The sequence below is a fragment of the Temnothorax longispinosus genome, chromosome 3, assembly GCF_030848805.1.
Source record: "Temnothorax longispinosus isolate EJ_2023e chromosome 3, Tlon_JGU_v1, whole genome shotgun sequence".
Taxonomy (NCBI): Eukaryota; Metazoa; Arthropoda; class Insecta; order Hymenoptera; family Formicidae; genus Temnothorax; species Temnothorax longispinosus.
The window spans coordinates 5,285,821-5,300,515 of NC_092360.1; the positions used below are offsets into that span (position 1 = coordinate 5,285,821).

Consider the following 14,695-nt stretch of genomic DNA (forward strand, 5'->3'; position numbering starts at 1 on the left):
CGACTCTCGAGTAAATATCTTCTTGTTCCTTTTTTTTCTCTCCTCTCTCGGAGTCCCTTTCTCTCCCTCTCGCCGTTCCCTGGATTGCGCTCGCTTTCGTCCACACCGCACCGTTGTGCCCGGATTCAGAACACGCACGAACTTATGTGGGTCTCGCGAGCGAAGCGTCGATCGTCCACGATCGATCATTCCTGAAGTGACGGTCGTTTTTCGGCTTCGATCGGCTTTACTTTGCCTCTGACGCTCGGAGGCGCGGGGAGGACGCAGATGGAGACAAAAACGGAGCCGCTGACGCCGCCGCAGACGCCACCGACGATTGACAGACCGATGCATCAGCATCAACATCAGCATCAGCATCAGCATCAGCATCAGCAGCAACATCAACATCAACATCAACATCAACATCAGCATCAGCAGCAGCAGCAGCAGCAGCAGCAGCATGTGGTTTTTTCAACCTCGAAATGGGCCAAGTCAAACTTCCTCAACGGCAGATACGTCCAGCCGCAACACGTTCAGGCGGCGCACAGCGTTCCTAACAACCATCAGGTCCTCAGTAATTGGTTGAAGGACCCTATCGCGGCCCTGTTCACATTTCGGGGTTGCTGCCCCCAACGCCCTTATCTGTACTATCAGGGTCATCCGGGTATGTTTCCGGTACCGCCACCGCCGCAGCCGCCGTCGTTCCTCGCTCGGAGACCAACGGGTCAGAGGCCCAAGAAACAGTTTATCTGCAAGTTTTGCAATCGACAGTTCACGAAGAGCTACAATCTGCTAATTCACGAAAGGACGCACACCGACGAGCGACCGTACTCGTGCGACATATGCGGAAAGGCTTTCCGCAGGCAGGATCATCTGAGGGATCATCGGTAAATATTTATAATTCACTTCCAAAATGCACGCTTAAATTCTGGTGGTCCGGCGATGATAATACATCACATCGACGGTATAAAATGACGTTTATAGTATAAAATAGAAGTTGTAAAATGATTTAAGAAGGCAAGATAATAAATCATGGAAAGAGGACCGCGCGATTTTAATATGATACACAAAACTAGGTTGTTTATTAAATTCTATTATAATAATGCTGCGATAGCGAACTTAGATAAATTTAAATTTTAATTTAACTGATTTGTCCACAACTGAAATTAAAAGTGAGTAAAATTATATCAGAATTGTAGTAGGAGATTTTAAGATAAGAATAAATTGAATTGAAATAACGTAACGTTAATGGGATCTGTCGCAAATTAAAGTAATGCATTTAACGGATATACAATAAAGCAATAAATGCTATATATCGTTCGAGAGAATTTTCAAAAATGTTCTATTTAGAGAACGTCTACGAAGGAACTTTCCTTGAACGTTCCCAGGTAATTTTCCGTGAAGATACGCCTATTCTTTAACTTTTTGTCTCTTGCCCTTGATTCGTTAAATATATTACCCGCGAAGTCCTTGCAATCCTTTTTACGACCTTTTAGAAAGTACTAAACATACAGAAGTAAGGTATAAAACGAGCATTTTATGATGCTTTTTTATTCGTACGTAAATATTGGTAATTTCACGGGTCAATGATGTCACAATTTTACTCTTTTTAAAATTTATATACATTTAATTTTTGGATAAAGAATATGTTGAACTGCAAGAAAAATCGCTAGCATACTGAAATTCTTAGGAAATAGGTTTTGCGTAGTTTAATAGTTTAATCTTTTTTAGAAATTGTTTAATATTTTTAGAACATTTTTCTTAGGAAATTTTTGATATATTTGATATTGCTTATCTGCCAGTTAATAATTCGGAAATATTTTTTTCATCCATTATTCCCTGAATGTCAGATTTATTGTGCTAATTCATTTATCCAGCATGGTATAATTCTCAATCTATTGTTATTACTGTCTGGCTATTATAGTAGACTGAATAATTTTTCATAACGAGTACGCACATCGCCCGCAGCCCATCTACCGATTAGCCATCACCCATGTATAATATCGGGATATTTTTTATAATTTAAGAACATTACACATGTAGATATTATAATATTACATTTCTATAGCAATATTATATATTGTTTGAAAATAATATTTCTATTTCGAACAAAGCTTTGAACATTTCTCAAGTATTTTTTAAATATATTTTCTGTAATTACACACACGAAAATAAAACAAAGTTTAGCATACGTATCAGCACATATGATATAAGCATAAATATAAGCATCAATAACTGAATTACTATGATTTCGGTGATATTCCACTAATTGTATAAAATTGTGCAAAATTTCGTGAAAAAATTGAAAACAAGTTTCTTGCACCCACAGCAAAAATTCTTGTTCCGCTTATAAGCATTGCGCACAAAGATATCGATCATATATTAAATATATTTATTGATTATCGGTATTGATGCTTTATATCATCCGTACGCCTGTGAAAACAGAAAATATCAATTTGCTTTTATTAACTATTGTTGGTGGTAAATGCCATGTGCAATCACACATATCAAAGGTAGAAGAGAAAAATTGATTAATCCAAGAAGAAAGCAAGGGTTACCAAGCGTCATAAAAGAACCGAAAACTATTTACAAAATTATTATTTATCAGAAAAAAAAAACAAGACAGAAGGTTTCCAGCTTGGATCCGTAACCAGAGCTGACTAATTTTTTACATTTTAGATATATACACAGTAAGGAGAAACCGTTCAAATGCAACGAGTGCGGCAAAGGTTTCTGCCAAAGTAGGACTCTGGCGGTTCATAAAGTCATGCATATGGAGGAGTCGCCGCACAAGTGCACGATATGCGGTCGGAGCTTCAATCAGAGGAGCAATCTGAAGACGCACCTTCTGACGCACGCGGACGTTCCGCAGGACCTCAGGATCGAGACCTCGGTGTCGTCGGACTCGAGGATCATGTCCTCTACCGAGGTTAGACAAATGGCAGAGCGGGTGAGCGGTCTTCTGCCGATACCGAAGAGCAGTACGCACAAACTCGGCTTCACTATAGAGGACATTATGAGACGTTAGAGACCATGATTACTTCTAATTTTAATCTGCGTGCATTTCACCTTTGCGTTTGCTTTGTATCATAGTTTCTCATTCTCATTAAAGTCTACGAAGTAAGTTTTATTATATACTTTATTATTATTATTATTAATCATATATTTTAATTTGTGCGCTCTTCTAGCACCAGCTGGATTGGCGTCAAGAGTGCCGAGAAAAATCACTGGTAATATTTTTTTTTTATTTTTTTTATGTGAGTGTCACCAATTTAATAGTCGAGTATATTTAGTTGCAATTTCGTTGAAATTTGCTTTTCTATTGATGTTCACTATCCACTTTTCCCTCTCTTCCTGTCGCTCATAATCTTAACGAGCTGTTACTAAAGTATGTGCGACGTTGTGCTTCAAAAACGTATAAATCGTACCTTCTGAATGAATCAAATCATTGTTGAATTATTTTTTCTTTTTAAATAACTACCTTTTTTAATAATTGAAATTATATATTAATAATCTGTTATTACTTATATTTTTTTCTATAAGAATTTCTATAATAACGCTACTTTATTTAAAGCTCGTCAATTGCAATCATATTGAATTTTAATTGACAATTGATTGCGCCAACAACTCATCGTTTACAATTATGTAGTGTATAAAATTATGATTATAGATCATTGCATTTATAAGTTTTGTCGATAGATTGACACACATATCTTTTTCTCCCTCCTATTGAGAATGGTCTGATTGTTCTCAGTTTATGACCTTATTTCAGTCGAACCGTTTGTCACATCATCTTATCTTCATTTATCTTACGACTGTTCTTGAGACAATGTATAGCAGGACCTTTGTTTTATATATATGTGCACGGTACGAGCAGTATGGGAAAGAAAACATCAATATAAAAATTGATTTGAAAGTTGCAACTAATTTGGACCATTGTTTTATATAATTGCAAGATAATTTGTGTGCTACTTCATATTTCAATATTGTAAGAAAGCAAAAAATCAGTTAAACCTCAGTTAATTTCAATTGAAGTTCCTGGATCTTTGTATTCAGCTTTGAAAAAACATAATAACTATCATGCTAGTTTCGATTTCTGTAGTACTTCATTTCTTCACGAGCATTCTTTCTTTTCTGCTTTATGAATAAACCTAAGATACATACGCAAACCGCATTTGTTGATAGATCGGCGTTCTCAAGACTCTGAAATTAATACAAAATGGACGACACGCAACTACAGTACGACACTGTAGTTACAAGAGCAAAATTACAACTTTGAACTTTAAACAAACGTAAATTACAATGAAGTAACTAATTTTGACGTTAGTAATGACACAGAATTAGCAAGGATAGGTTCTTGCTAATTCTGTTTGAGGTTTTATGCAATAGCACAGTATGTTAAATAGAGACGTTGCAGACTGCTATCAAGTACAATTAACTTGATATAATTTGCGTTTGCTTTTAATAGTTGTCTGTTATGTCTAGTCAGAGTTAAAATTTTTTTTAAATTATCTTCCTCACATATCTGTCTTATTTTCCTACAGAATAGATTACGTGAACAAGATTGTTTCAAGCGAACCGTTGTTGATGCGCGCATATTAATGTAAATTTTCTATTTTAACACGTGGAAAAGAGATTTTATTTTATTTTATTATGTGCACGCAGATTTTTGTGTATATTCTTCTCTTTGTAAATATCCTTTGCAAAATATTTATATTATATCGAAAACATATATATCTAATTATTATTATATTTATATTATATTTTAAATGTATAATTAGCATCATATTTATATTATATCATATAGATATAAAATTAATTATATTTATCTTACATATTTATATTAAATATTTATACTATTACGTTTAAGAGTAAGTCTTGTGAATATTCAGCGAATCTTTTGATTCTTATAAGAATTGCGTATGCGTTTATATGCACAACGTCCCACGAATATCTTTGACGTCTTTTCGAAGGCGTGACAATATATCTGAAGCAAAAAATTGTCACGATGAGACATTTTGTCACAAAACAACGAAGGGATTTTAAATGTCTGTGACAAATGGGACAGCCTGTATATGTTTCTTGATATACATTATATACTATTAGATACTATAAACTCATAGTTCACACGAAAACAGTATTCACTGCACGTCGAGTCGAACTTCGCGCATTTCAATTACTTTTTTCTCTGACATACGATGCTGCTGCTGATATACTTCACTTTCCCCATTAGGCATCGCGGTACTACACAGACTTCGCGCGTACGATCGTTGTCAGTCGAGAATATTCCCAATCTCCGACGTTTTCCAACATAATTTATTCGTCGTACATCACGAGGAATCTAAGCTTCGTTGCTTCAACGCGCGTGAGCGCTGTACAAAATCTCGATTAAGAGCCGTGGAACTAGCGGACGTTAAATAATTCGTTCGACGTGTTCATAAATCGAGATACTTATACAACGTAATTTAGTTACAAAGTTTCGTAAATAATTCGAGTCATACGTCTTATCGTTTTGGACCACGACACGTCGTGCGTGTGGGATTAGGAACGAGGAACCCGCGATGAGAGACGATACAGATTTAATTACGCGTAAATCACAATTGTGCCGCGCGAGGAGAGTGTCCGTCCCGAAAAGTTTTACGTGTTTCACAAGAGAGCGTACGGTATCCAGGTTCCTAAAGTGCACTCACGATCCGGTCGCAAGGCGTCGAGATAATTAATTGTTCCTCGACGAGACAACGATCTGTGCCGGGAGGGTGCGACGTTACCGTGCCTGTCGTGTATATCGACGGTGTTAATCGGGTCTCTCCGGCCGACTAGATATCTCCGTTTCCCGTAAAATTAGAAATTTAGATCAGATAAGGGCGGGAGAAGGGAGTAGGGAGGACATTTCCTGGCCAGTTAGCCGCGTCACCTTTCCCTTCGATGCCACCGGCGACTCAGGCACGACGGTCCCACAGATTTCTTTTTCTTTTAATCTGAGAAAAGATACTGCTATATATGCTATCCGTAGACCACCCACGTCTTTCACGTACAGGGTGTATACAGAACTTTCGTAATTTTTGTATAGATTGTTTGATGAGTTTGGAATCAGTTTTTGAGGCGTTAGGAAAATTCGTTGACAATTGATTTTACAAAAATTGAAATTTTTTAACAATTTAACTGATGCTATATTAAATATTTTTAATAGAGTTTTGAAATTAAAATATTTAATATTGAAAGTTAACATATATGATCAGTAATGATCCAGTTAAATAGTAACCAGTAATATCCAAGAATCTAGGTGTGAGAAGATACTCGACACACCCTGTATGTTCGATTTCGACTTGATTCTTCCTTTCTAATTTTCATTTAACATGCGTGTTTCCAAGTTTCGGCTCGTACGTTGAGTTACCAACTAATTTAAGATCGTTGTAAATATTTATATTCGTGTAGATAGTCTGTCTGTAGGTGTGAACTGTCTTCTTCTATCGTGTAGTTTCGCCGTTCTTCGATCCGATGAAGTCGCTTGTGCCCTTATCGGCGCGCTGAATGTATATAAAGCGCATTTAAGCGACTTGGAATATTATCGGATTCGGCGCGGTTATCTGTTATTGTACGATCATACCAAATATAATGAGAGGAACAAGAGAATACCTCACGCTAGTCGATCGTAATGTATATTTAAATGTTGTTGTTATTCATTGAAAATAAAAATTATTCCAAATGAAATGGCTCATTTACGTAACGACGGTCCCATAGTTTTGAGAATCTTCGCCTTCGTCTTGTAACTCTAATCTAATCTAGTAATAATTTTTAAGCCTGTCATGTAATTTTACATACTTTTTTTTTAAGTTCTCGACTTGTGATAGAAATGTATATATTTCCATTGTAAATCGTACAAGTTTTAAACTTGCTTATGTAATTTTACAAACTTTTCGTAGTATATAATACACATATTTTCGCACGTTGGCCAGGTTAAAGAGCTGTGGAGTAATTCTGTGAGTATGACTCGTTCAGAGAGAGGGAGAAAGAGAGAGAGAGAGAGAGAGAGAGAGAGAGAGAGAGAGAGAGAGAGAGAGAGAGAGAGAGAGAGAGAGAGAGAGAGAGAGAATGTTCGACGTATCCGGGTTCAATTTAATCTCGCGAGAGTAAACAAGAAGTAGTTCCCTCAGCGATCCCTTTTCGACGCAAGTCGTTACGTGGATCCACGCGGGGAACGAGGCTAACCATCATTTCCGACTTTCCCGACAATAGCCGGCAGTTAACGCGCTTGCCGGTCAGTTAGTACTGTTTAACTTTAATTAATTCCCGCGCCTTCTACGGACAATAAAGTATGATGAAACGCCGTACAAACAAGACGTTGCGTTTCCCTTTGCTCCTTCATCATCGAGCTAATTCCGGACCTTGTCGTCACGACCTGTTTGTTCGTTTTCTGCTTATAGACGTGTCGATAACAAGCTTCTTGCACGTAATTTTAAATTAAATTAGCGAATCCAATATTGACAAATCCGATCCAATAAAACATAACACGATAGCGATCGTCATTGTTGAGTCTGAACGATTTATATCGACTATAAACAAAGAGCCTATTATAACATTTATCATTTAACTTCCAGAAACTCTTATCTTGAATTTATAACAGTTCTTTTCCTCGATGCTCGCGATAACAATATTTATTTCATTTGAAATTAATCATGTATAAGTTCCGAATTCTCCAATTCCCTCTATCTGATGATGCCGGGGTAGCGCTTATTTCAATCTTGCAAAAAAATTATCAAACACATATGCGTTTCTAAATTTCGGCACCCTTACTAATTGTCTGTCTCTATATTATAATTTTAGGATCGAAAGTTTAATCGAGTCGACGTAAAGTGTGAAAAATAATCACGCGATCCCATAATCGTCGATAAGATTGTTCGAGGATACAAAGAGAAGATTACATTTCGGGAATAGGTAGCCAAAGAAACGTGGGAGAGAGAAGGTGGGATGAAAAAGGGATAGAATGATGAATGGAAATGAATTTCGTAGGAGAAGGAAGACGAATGGAGAGAAGGACCGTCCGACTGTGTACCCTTTACCGTTTCCCCTAGGGGGACGATTTAATTACAATAATCACAATGTTACGGTTCCTGGTATTCTGCCCAGAGCACAGCGACTTGTCCCACGGAAGAGGCTAATCGTTTACCTAAATCGAGGATACTATTTCGCACAACTCCCAGATGCTATTTAATGGTATCGTGGGCGATCCTTTTTCCACTTTGCCTAATAAAAACAGGACGATGTTGCTCTGTTCAGATTTGCAACCCTTATACCTTATTAAAAAAAAAGTTTTTCATTTTAATTTCCCCTGAGAAGTCAAAATTTTTTACAAATTACAAATTATTCTCTGTAACGTATCACAATAATTGAATTGTGTTTCGAATAATAATGTAATCTTACATTTTTATGTAAGGTTTTTCTTTTATATATTAATTTAATATTACGAGATATCCCGTCAGCAGAGAAAACGCGTCATTATTCTACCGATTGGTGCGTGCGTACATAATACATTGCGTGAATATTTTTATAAGTTTTTTATAGACTTTTTAATAGATTGGATTGTATACAGTAGATTCTCGTATAACACGGGGGATGTGTTCCGTGTTATACGAGTCGTATCATGTTCATGTTACATATATGTCATATTCTGTAAATAGAATATTGGAGAAATAAAACGGACACGGCGTGTGAAAGGGGCGAAAACTCGAAAGGAATTCGAGGAGGTGAATTCGAGGTAGCAAATTCGCAAGCAATTGTGGGAGTTAGCACCGTGGAATGTCATGAAGGTTCCCCCCTCTCCCCTCCTTCTCCCAGGTCCACCTTTGAAGCTCTAAAATGTTAACCACAGATTACCCGGTGGATTAGATCGCTCAGTCGGGCGAGGCCTCGAGCTACGATTGCAGGGCAAAAAGAGGACGGGGAGAAGGAAGAGAAGCTGCCACGGTCCCCTCACGGTGCTCCGCGTGTACCCTCTTATTAGGGCGTGAGCCTTATCTAAGGGTCACAGCGCCCTGGCGACCTCGTGGGTCCCACAGGGACCACGAGGTCCGTCCAGAATTCCAGGAGTTGTTGCGACCGCTACGCACAAGCCACAGACAACCGGGGCACCGTGAGTCTTCTTTCAGGCTTCTGAACACTAATTTCGGTCACCTTTAGATAATGATGATGAGGATGAACCGTGAAGTAATTACCAGCGGGAAAAGGTGAGGAGCGAGATATTTGGTTCCGTAGATCGGTCGAAAGTTAGGCGAATGTCGTGAGAAATCGGAAGGTACTACACAGACAAGTTGCGATAGAGTAATTTACGAACTGAATACCTGATACGTATTTATCGAATTTATATCTGTATATTTAAGGTGATTAACATTCTTCGTGGAATCATGATACTTTGCAGCTTAGATTCTTCCGCCTTCGTCCATTGTATAATCATTTATCAAGGAATATGCCATATTTTACTTATGTGATATGTTCTATACATATAGGCCGATATTCATAGTCGGTTCTCATATTTAAGACCGTCTCCAGTACAATCTTAAACTGTTATGAACCAATCACAGAGCTGTATTAACATCTTAAGACATTACTTAAGACAGTCTTGAAATGAGAACCGATTATGAATAGCGGCCATATTGTACGATTTATAATACATTTTTTTGCGTTTATAAGTAGTAAAAAGTGTGCAAAATAGCTCTAAAAATAGTATAAAAAAATATATAAATACAATAAACCCTTATATAACGCAGAGAATGCGTTTAACATCATAGGAATCTGCAGCGTTATACGAGATTCATTGTCAGGATGGATGGATATAGGTGTGTGTGTCTGTGTGTAAATTCTGCAAAATTGAGTAACATTTCTCTCGATATCTACATATACATATATGAATTATATATACTTCGCGTAAGCGTTCCAGCTTTCTATGTAATTTCAACACGTAAATATATAACGATTCCCCGACTTTCGCGGCCGTCGCGTTGGAGGGAAACGATTAAAAGTCGGGCGATAAATTTTCAGAAAATTAAGAACTCCGCTGCCGGCCGGGTGAAACCGGTACGGATAACGTTCAGGAAGGAACGCGTAGGAGCTGAACCCGCCGCGGGCCCAGGGCCTGTGGTTAGGGCGGTACGGCGACCGCTCTTTTTTCAGGCCCCGACGATTAGGCAAACTGTCTGCCCACGGCGCGCGGTGTGTGCCAACATTGTCGGAACTCACTCCTCGGCTATGCTATTAGTTAGTAGTATAGTTTAAACTCGGGACATCGCGCGCCGGATCGCGCCGGACCGCGCCGGGGGTGCGCCGCGTCGCGCCACACCGCATGAGCGGCGGCAGAGGATGGGAAGACGAAAAGCGAGAGAGATAGGGAGCGAGCAGACTCCACCCTTTTAAACGTCGCTAATTCGCGACGGACTCCGTTGGCGTTTCTCAACCCTCTTCGAAAAAACGACGACGGAAGTTGGAAAACGGGCCTTATACCGGCACCACCGGGCTCTACCGAAATAAAGGGTCTCCGGACTCCCGGATTTCTTTGACGATAATCGATCGTCTACCCGGCTGTTCCTTTCTCGCCCTCGCGTGCTTCCCGCGCCGTCAGTCGAGATCGCTCTCATTTTCTACTCTCGCGCAGCTCTTTTTTTCGAATAACGGCTGGAAGAGTGGGTGAGAGGGAGAGAGAGGGCTGCGACGGTCGCGTCCTTTCTTCCTCTGTTATTCTCACCCTCGAAATTGCCGTGGTCCGGTACCGATACACGGTCCATTATCGACGGTGCAGCGTGCGTCAGCCCGACGTAGTTTCTCACACAGTTTGCTCTCCCAAAGTCGTCGCCTCTGTGTCACCCGCGCGGATGCAAACGCGCACCCCACCTTCCCCGGAACATCATCGCCGCCTTCCGATTGGCGCGTTCGGTCTTTTGTAGTTGGCGGCTGCCGACGAGGGCATCCACCAGCTGCTACCCTCTGACGGAGAGCCTCGTAACGAGCGGTTATCTTCGAATTTTGCGTCAAAATTGTGTAAAATGTGTTTAAATTCTTTTATTTATGGACGATATTCATAATCCAATATTAAATTTAAAATCCTTTTAACTTTGGTCTTGGGTAGCTTAGAATTCTATCCAACCGATGAAATAATTGTGTAGAATTTTATAAGATCATACTTAAAATGATCTTAAATATAATATCTGAAGACTGTAAATATCGCTCTATGAAGATCATATACGATTTTATTTAATTGTGACAAAAATTAAATGACCGTCATGTTTAAGTGAATGGAATGGGATATGAATTATTGTAATTTGGATCCTCCTTGATGGAGAACCTGCAACATAATTTTGTTTGAAAATACCTTGTTAATTTTTTAATCACATAACATTATTATCTATCTGAATAGAATTAAAGTTTCTTTCCGCTTTCGAAAAAAGTTGCTGTAAATACTTTCTCTCTCTTTTGGTGATAAAACTTACAATTAGATAAAATGTCCCCAAATGTTGTTCTGTATCACGCATGTATTTTCAAGCGAGTTAAAAAAATAAAGATGTATACAACTGTAATAAAAAAGTAACGTCCATTTCTACCAATGCAGATTAATTTTAATCTTGGTTTAACTTACTTTTTACGTTTTTTTCTAATTCTTATATAGAATTAGAAAAGTATGAAAAAAAGTTAAATCGAGAGATTAAAGTTAATCTACATTAATAGAAATAGACATAAGATTGCGATATAGGCTGTAGCGTAAAAAAGTGTCTTCGATAAGCAGAATTTGTGTTTACAGGTAAATTACATTTTTGTTAACGACAAAACCCCGGCGACTCGGATAGAACTCACCCTAGATACGATTCGACATCGCGCCAGCAGCAAGAGTTCGCGGTAGACGAGATAAACGCGTAAATCCCATTGCCGGGGCGTCGTCGGCAACCGTGGATTATCGGTTCATAATTCACGACCGCCCCGGACAGTGATTGTCAGTTTGCCCCGCCGTTACATCCGTTCGGCCGCACTTCGAGTCCGCGTAATGGATCATTACACGTCGAGCGATAATCAATTTTCGAAGTGCCGGCGCTGGTGCGCGCCGTGAACGATCCCGGAGCGCCGCGCCGCGCCGTGAACACGAGAGGGCGGCGAGAGAGGGGTTCACGGCGCGGTACACGTAACTCAGCTTTCCTGTCCGTGGTATGCTTCTGGTTACAATTGAATCGATTATGCCGAAAGGTCATGAGCCGATAAAAATGTTTTTTTTTTTCGAAACGAGTAGCATTTGTAGCGCTTTGCTCATTTCGTCACTATGTGTTTTCTCTACCCGAACCTTTCGTGCGCGTTTGATAAATCTCTTTTAGTCTACCTTTTATTTATCGTATAATCATGCTGAAAACAATCGGGGTCAATAGGAGCTAAGCTTCGGCAAGAAAAATTTTTTCTTTTAAAACAGATTACGCGTTTCTTTCTTATTTAGAACAATTTCTCGGAATTTGTTGTTCTTTTACAGCACGAAAAATCCAATTTGTAGCACTAAACTTTGTTAAATTTATAATAGAATCTTCCACTGCGGTACGTATCTTTTTATGATTTCTACATTTCTACATTTGTGTTGTAGACAAGTTTATAAATAATTGGAAACAATTGCGCATTTGACGATTTTCTTCTTTATTACTTTTCAAGAGTATAGACTTCTAATTGTAAGACTTCTTGTAATATTTCTATTTTTACATCGGGAAAAGTTTCTGTGGGAGAAACGCAAAATCTCTGTAGTACCATTGAGAGAACGGAATAATCCAGGCGTGATTCAGTAGCAAAGATGGCAGGAACATTATTCCAGCCGTGCGTGTGCGACTGATAAAGATGGCCAATAGTGCAAACGAAGAAATAAGCGGAGTATGCGGGAGGATGGACCTCGCGCGCTGGGAGGGATGGTATTCGATGGGAGCAAGGGGAGGAGATCGAGGAGAGCATAGAGAGGTGGACATAGGCAAAATAACAGACAAGGAAGAAAGGGACGGGGAAGAAGGAGTAGCGGAAGATGAATACGGGTGGTGGGTGGATTGTGGAAGAGGGAAAGGTGGAAAGAATGCATCGGGCACGGAGGAAGCACGGGGTGAATGGAGGACGAAGAGAAGGAAGGCGAGAGCGGGGGGAGGGGAGGAGGAGGCACAGGCAGGAAGGAGGCAAGAAGATCGCAGGAAGGAGGAGAATGTGGGTGGAATGGCGGAAAGTCGAAGAGAGAAGAAGAGTGTTTCTCTCCGACGAGGGAGGGGGAAGGAAGAATACGGCAAGGGAGGGTTTGGTGGCAGGACGGACGAGCGATCGAGCGAGCGAACGCGCGCGTTCGGCAAGACGTTGCACGGTGAAGGGGGTTAGTTAGGCGCGTGGGGCCACGTGCGTTCCCACGGTTTCGAGAGAGCCGCATATCGCGCCAGCCCTCTCCGCAAAGCGCGCGCGTTCCCTGGTTCCCTCTTCTCCTCTGCGAGCGCGAGAGGAGAAAGAGAGAGAGAGAGAGCAGCTCTCGATGCTGTACAACGTTATGCGCTTAAATGTATGCACGCGGCTTGGTATTATAGCGATCTCGACGACTCGCGCGTATATACATATATAGATGTGTGTATGTTTAAAAAAAGAAATATATATATATATATATACATATATATATAATTCCGCCGCCGCCGCCGCCGCCGCCGACGCCGCCGCCGCCACCACCACGTCGTCCTTCCTCCTCGCTAGCGTTGGCGGCGCGCCGACCTCTGACCTCCCATTACCGGCTCGACCGACCGACGACTCGACTCACTCGACTCCCTCGCGCATGCAGGCTCGCGTACGGTACACGCCGGTATCTCTATCGATGTAGACGTGTACGGCACCGGGGCCCCGCGCGCTCGAATATAATCCCCGGATTGTAGGCCCATGTCGGCCGCGGTTAACCCTCCCATGTATTTGACTACCATCCGCGAAAAAGCGGCCCGGAGTCAAAGAGCCTTATAAGCTCTCGGGATTCCGCTTCGGTGATGCTGAAACAATATCCCGCGATAAAAGGGATGTACATGTGATATTCAAATTACCACCGGGGTATACATCGCGTAATTATACATCTTTTGTCGATACCACGGTAATTCGCGCAGCGTTCGTCGGTAGAGAACGCACGTTCTATACGTACGCAATAAAATCAGAACGAGCGATATTCGTCCGAAGGATCGATTTCGACCAATTATGTACTTTATAATATAGTAATACGAGAGCCGCGGGTATTCCGCGGCCAAGATCGACTGCTAATATCTGACAAAATTCTGCTTCACGAGATTCCCAAGTGAGTAAGATATTACGAGGTAAGAGAGCGATGTAAAATGTTTAACAATCACTTAGGTAATGACAGCAAGGTAGTATCTATAGTTTATTGCGGGAGATGTTGGCATATTCCTCCGCGCCGGGATTCATCCGCGCTCTCATCCGCCGTCATTAGGTACGTTCGCGGAGCAACCGGCCGCGGCGGCGCGCATCTTCTCGTTCCTGGGGCAATTTGAAGTAGGCCGGCGAAACCATTAGGAGCATTTCTCGGAGGCAAAGGGGGCGTTAAACGGGACGACCGGCGACGTCGTCGAGGGATCGTATCTTCGCGTTAACGACACGGCTTCCTCTTCTTCGCCGTTCGCAGCAAACACGGTGCATTGATCTATCCGCGTTCCGAAAGGAGCCGTTAATTCATAAATACCTTTAAACA

At 40.7% G+C, this 14,695-nt stretch overlaps 1 protein-coding gene across 1 annotated transcript; it reads left to right on the forward strand.

The window, feature by feature from the left end:
• The first annotated feature begins 6 nt into the window (after window positions 1–6).
• Window positions 7–6,690, forward strand: Odd (odd skipped). The gene is made up of 2 exons (XM_071773481.1): window positions 7–866; window positions 2,659–6,690. The coding sequence occupies exons 1-2, from the start codon at window positions 268–270 to the stop codon at window positions 3,005–3,007; spliced, it is 948 nt and encodes a 315-aa protein (XP_071629582.1). The 5' UTR covers window positions 7–267; the 3' UTR covers window positions 3,008–6,690.
• The last annotated feature ends 8,005 nt before the right edge of the window (window positions 6,691–14,695 follow it).